The 12,778-nt window shown below is 36.3% G+C and overlaps 1 protein-coding gene across 1 annotated transcript in view; it reads left to right on the top strand.

Moving 5' to 3' along the window:
* SPAG16 (sperm associated antigen 16) overlaps positions 1–12,778 on the top strand; it is a 1,328,678-nt gene that overhangs the window by 173,836 nt on the left and 1,142,064 nt on the right. The window contains exon 10 of the mRNA XM_074191443.1: positions 11,898–12,025. Within this exon, the coding sequence (XP_074047544.1) occupies positions 11,898–12,025 (128 nt within the window). The remainder of the gene's footprint in view (positions 1–11,897; positions 12,026–12,778) is intronic.

The following is a 12,778-nucleotide window of genomic DNA, read 5'->3' as shown; positions in this document are numbered from 1 at the left end:
CAGAGATAAAGAACCAGCCCTTAGAGTCAAGAATCTGTGTGATCCTGGGAAAGTCACTTAACTTCTCAATGTCACAGGCAAGTCTATAACTTGACAAGTAAATACTGATCTGTTTGGTAGAAGGAATATTCTCCCCAGGAATTCCTATATCAATGAAATCACAGATCTGGGGGAAAAAGTTACATTAGCTTTTCTGGCTTCCACATGATAACTGTTGACTCTTAATTTTCATTTAAACATTTTGATATTTTTTAACAAGGATCATCTGTCTTTTCTCAATCCTCTATTTATACCATTAATTTTTAAATTCCAGGATTTCAGCATATTTGTAAGGAAATGGAAATGAGTCAAAAGTTACAACTAAGGTCTTCACTGATCTTGGCACACAGATTTATCACAGATTCTAGTCTTTTTGGTGTTTTTCACGTGCAAAATCTTTTTCATAAAAGCAGTACCAATTGCCACATAATACTCCCCAAGAAAATTTTTCAGAGTACAGGAGAAACAAAATCTACTCACACAAAGTAAATGATGCCTATCTACTTGCAATTACAATTTTGTAGTCTTATATGCTTCCCCTATCCCTGCATCAAGAACCTAACTTTATTATCTATTATTATTAGCAATAATATCCAAGTAACAAGGGGGGCACAACAAATTGTCCCTATTTTATGTACGGATTGAAGATAGTTCTTGTTTTAGAGAAAGGGTAGTACATTCTTTAGGACTCTTGACTGTAGCTGCCATAGGAAAACCCTATGGCTCAGTTACCATATTATTCTCTCTGTGCTAACATAACAAAATGTAGCACTTTCCACTTATATTTTATATATTATATTATATTTATATTATATTTATAATTATATTTTTTTATTCACAGATTTGGCACATAGTTCCTTCCTCCTGAAATCTTTTTAGACCCACATTCTATCATCCCCTGCATTAGCTGTTGCATCTTGCTTTGTGTTGTGTACAAGTTTTATAAGCATGCTATTCATGTCTTTGCCCAAGTGTTGAACTGAATGGTAACAAGGATGTACTCTCTCTCATACTTTTCTAGGGACCTCATCAGGGATGACACAACTCCATTAATCAGTTATTAATTGCTATTCCTTGGATCTGATTGTTCAACTGCTTCTTAATTGATCTAATTTTTCTATTATCCAGTATGCATCTCTTCACATGGACAAGCCTATGATAGTCTTTATTAACTGTATTGCTGAAACCAGACTTGCCATTTCTGTGCTCCTTCTCTGAATTAGGCATCTGATTAATTTTTAGATTTTTTTTTCATTTCTTCATTCCATTATTTTATTCTGAGATTTCTGACCATATCTGAGAATCCTTCTAACCTCCCATCTTTGCCTTCCTTAATGCTGACTTCTTTTCCCACATCAACTACATAGCATCACTGCCATGACCTGTATGTCATCAGTTCTAGAACTTGTAATTTGGTGCTCTCAGTTTCTGGCCAGACTTTGCTAATTATTGCTCCTAATTGCTGTCACATATTTTCTATAACACTTGCATCTTCTAATTAATTAATTTCCACTTCTTGCAGCCCAGTGACTCCAGGGAATTCTTTCCCTCCTTTAAGCAAATATTTTAGTGCTTCTCCCTTTTGACATTTTGCAATGTCCACCTTGTAGATCACCAATGACTCGGGTCATTGTCATTAGCTTTCTCTTTTATTTGACCACTGAGTACTACTGAAGGAAAAATGCTTGATAACTACATATGAGTTTCCAATTAGTCGTTTAGTTGCTTGCCCTTCATTCTCTAAAGAGACCAACCTGCAAGTCCCATGACTCTTAAATGATGGGGGGGCTGTGCTAAGTCACCAGTCTCATTTTGTCCTCCAGAGCCATTCATGTCCAGTGGCCAGATATGGATCAAGATGACTAGTGATGGCCTTGGATAGCCTTTATAAGCTAAGGTCTTAAATAGGTTTCAGGTGGATTGAGGCAACACCCATTCAATGTTAAGAAATGAAACAGAATAGTTTCTTTTACCAAGTCAAAAAACAAAACAAAACAAAACAACACATCAGTCTGGAAGGGGAAGACCTTCAGGGTTTCTGGTCAAAACTGAAGCAAGTGCTTTTTTATGGTCACTCTGAGCCAATCAGGGCACAAACCTAATGTGGACCTATTGTTGGTCTTTCAATGAGAGCTAGAGCAGGAAGAGGAGGGAGGAAGGGAGAAAAATTTGGAATTCAAAATCTTTAAAAAAGAGGAATGTTGAAAAATATCTTTATATGTAATTGGAAAAAATAGAATACTATTTGCAAAAAATAAAAACCCATCATCTGGGGTGCTTATTTATCATATATACTTTCATACTTATTTCCCACAGTAGTTATTGTAGGTCATCTATATCTGCTCAAATCCCAATCCAACTCCTTTCTCCCACAGAAAATAACATTTTATGAGAAAAATTGAGTGTTTCCAGTCAAGTTCCTCATCTGTTTCTTATTTTTCTCTTATTCACTGAAATAAATCTTTATAACTTTTACTATTCTTCATTTCTTTTCACTAATCCTTGAAGAAGAGATACCCTATTTCTTTGCAAAATTAATATCTGTGATGGAGGAAGAAATTGATTCTACTTCTTGCAGAAAATAATTCATTGGAACTTATAGAACAAATGAGTAAGAGGATGTTGGAATGACTGAATAAATATAGTCAATTGATGAAAGAGGCGGATACTTAATGAAGAATTACCTTGATGTGAACTTTAGGAAAAATGTGTAGCTCAGTTTAAAAATACAAATCTACTAAAATTATAATTATATTTGTATAACTTATACATATATACATATACACATATTAACACATATATAGAGAAAGTCAGAGAGAACACAAAAAATAGGCAAGGGGCGAGAGAGAGAGAGAGAGAGAGAGAGATGGAGAGATTATAATTTGTATTGTATCAGAAACCTTGAAAATCCCCACACATCAGATTCCTGAAAATGAGATGATCTAGGTTACTATTCCTAGACCTGTTGGATACAGTGTCACTGAAAGCATATTAAAGCTTTTAATGTTTTACTTTAAAAGCAGAATGTACAGTGGCATATTCCAGATGCCCAAGTGCTATGTTAGTACCTCTTTTACTTTTAATGTGACCTAGTTAATGAGTTTTGAGGCCTTTCATACCTATACTACTGAAGAAGGATTGTGAATAAAAGTATAGGACCAGAGTTAGAAAGACTCACTACTCTCATTTTACATAAGGAAATAAATCTCAAGCCCAGAGTTTAAATTACTTGACAAAAGTCACACAGTTTTATAGAATTAGATATGAGATTTGAACCCAGCTCTCTAGAGCACCCAGACCAATGCTCTTTCTCTTGGTTACTTCCAAAATAAAGGCTGTTTGAGACTTGTTCAACTAAGAGAGTTTGATGACAACATCCATCCTCGGGAAGAACAGATGCTGGATAAGGCTTTAAGTAGAATGTTCATAAATCACTTAAGGAAGACAAAGCCACCTATGGCTAATTTTGCTTCCTCTTTGATTTTCATACATGCAGCAGTGATGATGGAGACAAAAAATATTTTCTGATTCAAATAATACTGAGAAATTCTGCCTGCATTTCTTCCTCTTTTTTTTTTTGCAAGGCAAATGGGGTTAAGTGGCTTGCCCAAGACCACACAGCTAGGTAATTATTAAGTGTCTGAGGCTGGATTTGAACTCAGGCATTACTGATTCCAGGGCCAGTGCTCTATCCACTGTGCCACTTAGCTGCCCCCTGAATGCATTTCTTAAGGCCTTTTAATAGGCCCTCTCATCTCTTAGAATTTCACCTGACTGATCCACCGATGGCAGCTTTCACTTAAGCAAGACTTAAGGAGGTTACTTGCTAATTTAAGTTATGCATAAATATGGGCCAGAGCTTAACTAGTCCTTTATTTTTTAAAAAAATATGTTTTATTTGACAGCTTGCAGATCCTGTGTTGCAGGATGTGTCTAGGAGAAAAGAGATAATGGGGTTCATAGGGGTTGAGAAATCCCATGTAATTTACATATTTATGCTTCACAAGAAATTTAACTTTTTCTGGTTTCATTTGCTTCAATTGTTTTATCCCAGTAACAAGTCAGTGAACTAATTTACCACTATGGTTATTGGGTGGATCGAACTTGCAAGGAAAGATGTTATGAACTAGCAAGTACTTCTAATGCATTTTGCATATGGTTAAAAAAATCTTCAAAGATTTTTCATTAACAATAGAGGACAAATAAAATCATTACCATGATAACCTTTAAAAGTATCTGAAGGGTAATTTAAAATTTTATTTTCACTCATAGTCATTTCCTGGAGAGCCGGCATACATAGCTTCAATTACAACTTTGTGTTTCACAGTTGACTAGTGGTAATCCGATGGTTATGAGGCTCTGGATGAGACTTAAAATTGTATAAGGAATAACTCAGTGTGGCATTGTTTGTGTCGAGTGGCCAGTTGGGATGAAACAAGGTCTTGTTTTGATCCATGCAGTTCATTTAGCACAGAGGATGATGTTTTCCTGGAGACGGGGCTCAATAGTCATAAAGAGGACCAGGAGAAAGACCGTGGCTGGCTGAGGAGAAAGATGGTGTTCACGCCCTTGGCCTCAGTCATCGGTGGCCTCTGGCCCCTCTCAGGGCTAACTTGATGTATGGATGGCAAATATACATGAAGTGTCTATTCTCCGGACACACAGCCATGTGTTTCCAAGTTTTCTCCAGTTTTCTGACCTGACCACAGAGACAGCAAGATGGTCAGTGGCAGAATTTCTTGTTAGGGAACTCCTTGAGGACTCAACTTGAGGATCAACTTGCAGTTGTTCTCAATGGTGCCCTCAGCTGCTGGAAAGCAATCGAGGTAGGGGGGAGTGCTGCATTTGGGGTCAAATGACCTAGAAACCATCTAGCAGTATGACCCTAGACAAGTCATCAAACTCCTCTAACCTCACTCTCATCAGCTATAGAGTAGGACTGGTTTATCCCAAGGTTTCTTCCAATTTCAGTATGTTATGTGATAATACAATCTAGGGTCATGGGCATACTCTGTGTGAGGACCAGGGAGACTGACTGGGCATGCTTGGAGGCATTGCTTAGCCGTTCAGGAGGTCAAGCTTTGGGGAAGGACTAGACATTGTGCTTCTTGAAAAAGTTCCAGAACCCAGACCAGGGCAGGAGATATGAATGAGAATGATTTCAGGGATCCTTTAAATTTCTGTTATTAACCATTCCCACCCACCTTTACCACATGTATGATTATGTCCTGAAATTTAATATAATTGTCCTAGGTTTTATTATTTATTATTATTTTATTATTTACTGAGATCCTGTGGTAATTAGTAGATGAAAACAAACAGTGTACTTTTTTCAACAGCATTAAGCAATATTCAGAAATGTTACAAATACATGGCCATTTGGCTCTTTAGGAGTAACATCTGATAAAGATGTTAATAGCATTTGTGAGTCTTTAAAATTTACAGTTTAAAGTTAAGTACTCTCTTGACATTTTTAAATGGAAATCTATTTTTAATAAATTCCATTTAGCTTGGTTAATTGATGTTAGTAATAAATATTTTAGTTTAATATCTTAACTTTTTAAAATACAAGTTTGACAGGGAACCAAAGAGTGGAAAGAAAATTAATTGCAATATATTTCAAAAGAAGGAAAAAAGCTAAGAGTATTTATTTTGAATCTAGGTTGTTCCATCTTTATTAGTTTTTGGATGTGAAATTTAGTAATAAGAATTCCTCTTGGTGCACATGACTTTTTTCCTGTTCATTGTGAAGGTGATTCTTAAATTGTTTTCTCAACTGTCACTGGTTTACCATAATCCTATCAATTTTGAATTGATACCCTAGGGTCACCATGCTCCTCCCAGGTCATGTGAATAGATATTTTTGACTATCCATGATCCTATTTTGGTGTTTTATTGGCAAAGATACCAGAGTGGTTTTCCATTTCCTTCTGCAGCTCATTTTACAGAAGAGAAAACTGAGGTAAACAACTTTAAGTAACTTATCCAGGGTCACACACAGCTAGTAAGTTTACATGTATGTGTGTGTGTGTGTGTGTGTGTGTGTGTGTGTGTGTGTGGCCAGATTTGAACTCAGGAAAATGATTCTTCCTGATTCTAAGCCAGGAACTACTGCACCAGCTAATTGCCCATATATAAACATACACATAAACACACATACACACATGTGTGTGTATTCTCACATATGTATTTCATCTATTTCAGTATTATACAGTTATATGTAAAATGTTTTTAAAATTATAATTACATGAATTTTAATAAATCATTTGAACTTAGTTTTCTTTTTCGCTGATCTTAAAACTCAAACTTGTAAGATTACTATTTTTTACCAAATTTATTTAAACTTCATCAGTTTAATTTGAACAAACAAGAGGCAGTTCTGAAAATTCCCAAATTAATTGACATAAATTTTAATTTATTTTAAAAACTACTTCTATGAATCTTTGATCTCATTGATGATCATTTTCTCTTTGGGAATACAGATTAGAACCCAGATGTGTTTGTGTGACTCTCGTCCATGTCCTCCCATAAGTTTATTACAGAGAATCCACCCAAAATGCTGGGACCTTTATTGCTTTTTCTTGACATTGCTTTTGATAGTGCTTTTTCTTGATATTGCTGCACTTTGTGTCTTGCTTTTATTATAAGACAGTCTTTTTTATTTACATTTCTTCGATGACATCCCTATTCCACTTTTTCATAATCCATTGTCTGTGATGTGTTAACCCATTTTACAGATAAACTAAGGTCCAGGGAAGTTGTGCCCAAATTTATCCAGAGTCAGGAAGCACCAGAAGTAGAATTTGAACCCAGGTCCTGTGATTTCATAGCCCTGCTGCCCTCCTGACCTCCCTATAACTCTTTGGGCAATTCACAGAGAATGTCATGCCATGCCTGCCGCTCACAACTCTACAAATACTTTGAAAGAATCTGAGTCTATTTAGGGAGACACTTATTTCTGAATGACATTCAGTTCTGTCCTTCCTTACTCCTTTTGGTCCAGTTACATTATCTGTCCATACACACAGAAGAATGAACTCTCAAGGATGGCCGACTTACTGCATGTCGTAATTTCTATAGATGATAGACATTCTTCATTCACTTGGAATTTCCCATGCAGAAAACTCTAGGGTAAAATACAAGCTTCTTTATTTGATTTTTTAAAACCCTTCTCAATCTGCCTTCAACTTATTCTTCCAACTTTATAATATATTACTCTACTTGCCATAGTCTGTGGTCCAACCAAACTGTCTGAGCCTCTTCTGCACTCTTCATCTCCTGTTCTTGGGTCCTTGAACATTCTTGTTCTTCACACCCTGAAAGCACCTCCCCTTTTCCTCATCCTCAGAGAATCCCTTACTTCCTTCAAGACAGATCATTGCCTCAAAGTCAGTTGGGATTCCTCCCAGTTGCTATTAAGCCAATTCATATTTATTCACTGTCTTGTCTGTCTATCTATAATCTTTCTATCTTTGTATATCTATAGCTACATCTATAACTAAATGTACTTGTCTTCCCCAATAGAATAACAGCTCCTTGTGAGGAAGGACTATTTCCTACTTTGTTTTTGCAGCAATGTTCTTGGCACCAAATTCTGTGCTTAATAAAAACATTTGTTAATCGATTGACTCTGTGTCATACAAATTGCCTTTTATCAAATTTCATGTTCTTCAGCAGTAACATTTCTAATACAATTCCTTAATACATGCTAGAAGAGTTGAACATTATATTTTCTTAAGTAATTTCTGTTTTCCTCAGCTTTAGCATCATTATTCTACTTTGTAAAATAACAAGTATGTAACTCAGTTCTATTAGAATTAATTACAAAGCTAAAGGACCTGAGTGATTAGTTTTGTCTCTGTATAATTACTGGTTTAAGAGTGAGATGATAAAAAAAAATACACTGGAATTTGTTGTGTTTAGTTTAGACAAATAGAGCTTACAATAATGTGAAAATAAGGAGAGTATGCATGTTCCAATGAAATAAACCTTATGTCCCCAAAATGCAAAGAATGATTCTAAATTTTTTTGGTGTGAATATCTTTTTTTAATGGAAGAGAAACAAGGCAAGAGATCATATACTTGTAAACCTAAATCTTGAAAACATAATACTAGTTTAGAAATGTGAGTCTGCCATAGTTGTGTATTACATTGACTTTATTGCATTTTGGACATTACATAAAGGCCAAATAATACATGTTCCCCTCTACAGTTTTTATTTTCTACATTTCAAAAAAATATTTAATCCTGTTGGCAAAATTGCTTCTTCTTGGGGAAGCTAGGTGGTACAGTGGATAGAGCACCAGCCCTGGAGTCAGGAGTACCTGAGTTCAAATCTGACCTCAGACACTTAATAATTACCTAGCTGTGTGGCCTTGGGCAAGCCACTTAAGCCCCATTGCCTTGCAAAATCCTAAAAAAAAGGTTGTTTTTTAATTACTGATATTTGAGAGAAATAGTTATTTGCACAAAAATTTGTTATTGAATATTCAGTGCTTAATTATCTAGTTTAGAAATAAATATCTTGGTTTTTCTGTGTCTTTCACCTTCCTACCCCATAACTTTTTGCCATTTCAATATATTGGGTAAGTGATTTAAAAAAGGATAAAATTTATACTGGTTAGTTTTACTCTTTATTAAGAGTTATGACAAAGAATTTGCCCCAGAAAAAAAGATTCCATCATGGTTAGATGGATATTTTTGAATTATTTCTGATTTTGTTATCCTTCTCAGGTCGTATCATAGTTGATTGAGTTGATTACATAAGTCATTTTAGCATTTTATTTAATGTAACTCAAACCAGTTAACTATCATTATAATTATTTGTCAGTTGATTCTTCAGTCAATAGATATTAAGAGCCCATTATGTATCAGGCAATGTGCTAAATGCTAGAGGTACAAATATAAAAAAAGAAAAAGAATCCCTTCTCTTCATGGAATTAGACAACTCTCACAAGGAAGATAAAAAGGCGGTGGGGACCCCAGTGGGCAGGCATGCAGAAGAAGGCCCAGGGAGAGCAGCTGGGGGGATGGCTATGATCTGAGTCCATGTCAAAATGACCTGTTGGAGTGTTGTTCAGTGGAGATGCTCCGTCCAACGCTGGCCCTCACCTCCAGGGTGAGGTCATGGGTGGCTCCTTCGTGATTGCCACCCAGTGATAGAACCTGCACCTCAACACTCTTCCTCCCCATTAGATGGGGAGCTCCTGGAGGGAGGCAACCCTTTTGACCTCTCTCTTTGAGGGCCTAACACTTTTCTGGTATCAGAAGAACCCTTAAGTTCAGATGACATCAACCCAAGTCCAGAAGTTCTTTCTACTGTACAATACTGTTGCATGTATTAAAAATAACAGGTTATAATATAATTACTATTATTATTACTACTATTCCTCCTTAACAAATTTACATTAAGGATCTACTATATAAATGATGTCATTGTGTCAGGCTCTGGGGTAACAAATAACAAAAAGAAAAAAAAATCTCTGACCTCAAGGAATTGCCATCCTTCTGGAAGAATTATGCATTAGAATTAAACCAACAATGCAAGAGAATAAATGTGTATTGATTGAGAGTATATAATTATCATGAAGACGTTCAAGCTACCTCTCATAAATACTTAGAATGTTAGAACTAGAGTTCCTCAGTAAAAGCTAAGAAAGGATCTCAAAGGCAGCAAATGCAGTCCAGAACCTCCTCACCCCCCCAGAGGACCCCCAACCAAAGGAACTCAAGTGCAGTGGGAACCTGTCATGTGCCGAAGTCCCCACGTTCTCTTGACTGCTCTGCTTTTTACAGTGTTTTTCTTGACTTGGAGCCAACATCTGCTCTGCTCTGACTTCTGCAGTGACTTCTACCCCCTGGGATCAAGGACACATTTAATCCTCCAGTTTTTTTTTCTTCTTATGCAGAAGCCCTGCAAACATTTGAATAGCATCTGATGTATAGTGCAACTTGAATAAATGGGTAGTTTAGTTCCATTTGCAAATGAGGAAGCTGAGAGCCTGAGAAACTCCAGAAAGGGAGACTTTTCCCCAGATCCTGCCCGAGACTGCTTCCTAATCCTCAGATCCCCTTTCCTTTTCAGGGACACTTCCATTCAGATTTCTTGAGGCTCAAGGCAAAGCCTCCTTGCTCCCAGAAGTGTTCCCTGAAAGCCTTTTCTTCCTGCCTCACCCTGGGGAGCACTTGGCCACTGGGCCCTTTGCCCATTTGAGCTTCCTGCATTTTACTTGGTTGGATGCCTGGTATATCATTCTAGCATGTTGTCAGTGCCACCAGTGTAGGGGCAAGGCCATTCTTTTCATCATGTACACATAGTACCCAACATAGTCCTTTTTCATAGGCAAACATGTCCTAAATTGTTATTGAATGTAATTTTATTGGTCACTGCTTCTGAAGCCGTTTGACCAAGCAGAATCTAGGGAGGTGATTTCAGAATTAGGCTGTTTCTGAGTGACCTTCCTCCACTTTTTTAAAGTGTACTTCCCAAGGTCACCTAGCTGGTACCCATGTCTAAGGCTGGATTTGAACTCCGGTCCTCCTGTACTGTTGTCCCCTGAGCCTTTGGCTGCCCTTTTAGACACTTTTTCAGTTCTGTCTCTTCTGCTGCTTGCTAAAGAACAGTTCAGGTAATAGAACTAAGTTGTGACAGGTAATCAATTTAAAATATTCTTAAATTTAGTCAAATGATAAATAGTACTACAGACAGAACACATCAGTATTTGGGGACATTACAGGGTTGGTCTGAATTTGATTTCCCCTCTGTAACTGGGAGGAGTTTGGGGGCTACACTTTAAGACATGAAATTTGAAATAAAACAAATAATTGTATCTCAAAGCATTAAGTAAATATACATTTGGATTTTGAGACCTCAAGCTCTAGTGGTGTCTAACAAGGCGGGGGAATTATCCTTAGCACAAGTGGGGTCGGGGGGAACATTCAGAGCCTCAGCTTGACACCTCTGGATCTCAGGTTTGGTGCCTCAACTTTTGAGATGGCACTGATCCTGTATCTGTTTTAAGGGAAAACAGAAGAGTGCAATAAGATCCACCAGTTAGTACATGGCGGAAGATAACTAATCCTGTTGCTGATGTGGAAATGCTAGGTGAAAGCAAATTATTAAATTCTCTGCTTTCTATAGCTATGCTAGCATTTGTTATTCTGAGAGAAAAAAAGGTTTTTTGGAATATTTCTTGCTATTCTCTCTGAGAAAAGTCCTCCTTTATACCAGACCTTGAATTGATAACAGCCATCAGTGTACTCTGTTTATCTGCTGCCTCTGGGAGGATCCCACAAGGATGAAAACAGAGGCAGGAGCCCCACATGATAACAAACCGGTAGCTCTTTGTTTCCCAAAATGCATCTTTGTTACCCTGAATATACCTGCACAGATCTCTACACCTTTCCCTGCATGTAGACCATCCCCTGTACCCCTCTATGAATCCTAGCTTTTCCCCTACTAGCTGCTTTATCCATTAGGACAAAAGCCTGCAGGTAATTGCAATACATCTGTGAAATAAAACCTCTCTGTCCCTTATCATCCTGAGTCCTGAGTCATTGTGAAATTCTTTCACTGTTCAAATCCTAGCTTATCACCTGTGTCCCATATTGCATCATTATGACTAAATGCCTCAGAATTATTGCTTTTTGAATAGAAATTTTACTCCAAATCAAAATATAGTTTGTAGTTATTTTTAGTATTGAAATATCATTGTTAAATGAATTATTTTGGAAGTCTTATGGTGGGGCTTAGGAGAGTTAAAGTTAGAATTTATGTAGGAATTCATTAGTAAATTATTTAGTTTTATTTTCTGTGATTTAGTTGTTTAAAGATTGTGCATGGATTTGGTTTCTCCTAGGATTCAGAATTTCCAATCAACATACAACCAAATCCAAACTTATATTTCTACAAAGAAACTGTTTCTCCACCAAAAATTGAATACAGGCTAAGCAACATTTTTAGACTGCACGAGCTTCCAGTGAACTGGTAAGAACTCTGTATATCTATTAATGACATTTATTATGGAAGATTTTGGTGATTTTTAGGGATTCATGGCGAGAATGCTTCCTTTTAAGACAGATCCTAAGTTGCTATTATAAGCTGTAAATGGATCCACTTAGAATTGCAGATGATTTTTGAACAAAGTGGTTTAGGCACTTGATGGCAGTACAGACTAAGAGGACTATTCTGCATAAATGTCTTAGAGGCTTTAGTTCCAATTTCCTATAAGGAAGCTAACATCTGCAAAAGGATACCCATATTTTCTTAAATATAGAATATCATTTTGTATACATCATATGTATACATGAGACCTGTATTTATTTATATATGTGCTTATATGTGTATATGTATGTGCATACATATATATGTAACACGTCTTATGAATACAGAGCTGTTTTATTTAACTATTGATTATTTATCATTGCAAAATTTCCCCCTTGTATATGCATGTTTTTTCTTATTTGTTTCTAAGATAAAAACAAAAATGAGGTATCATTTGTGATATCATTGATTTTAAAGCAAAGTTTTATTTTCATTTGCTCATAGTTTTTGGAGGAAACTGTTCTTTATGCAATTAATCTATATATGCCTGTATGGCATTCTGAACTTGGTATCTCTGTGGTTTTGAAGAAGAAGCATTTATTTATATATTTTTCTGAGACTATAGGAGTAGATAATGTTCTTAACCATTGTTTATATAACCTAAATATTTGGACTTGAAATTCTGAGGAGAACCTA

This window comes from Macrotis lagotis, chromosome 6 (assembly GCF_037893015.1).
Source record: "Macrotis lagotis isolate mMagLag1 chromosome 6, bilby.v1.9.chrom.fasta, whole genome shotgun sequence".
Lineage (NCBI taxonomy): Eukaryota > Metazoa > Chordata > Mammalia > Peramelemorphia > Peramelidae > Macrotis > Macrotis lagotis.
Note: the sequence above shows the minus strand (reverse complement) of the source record. Positions and strands in the feature narration are given on the sequence as shown.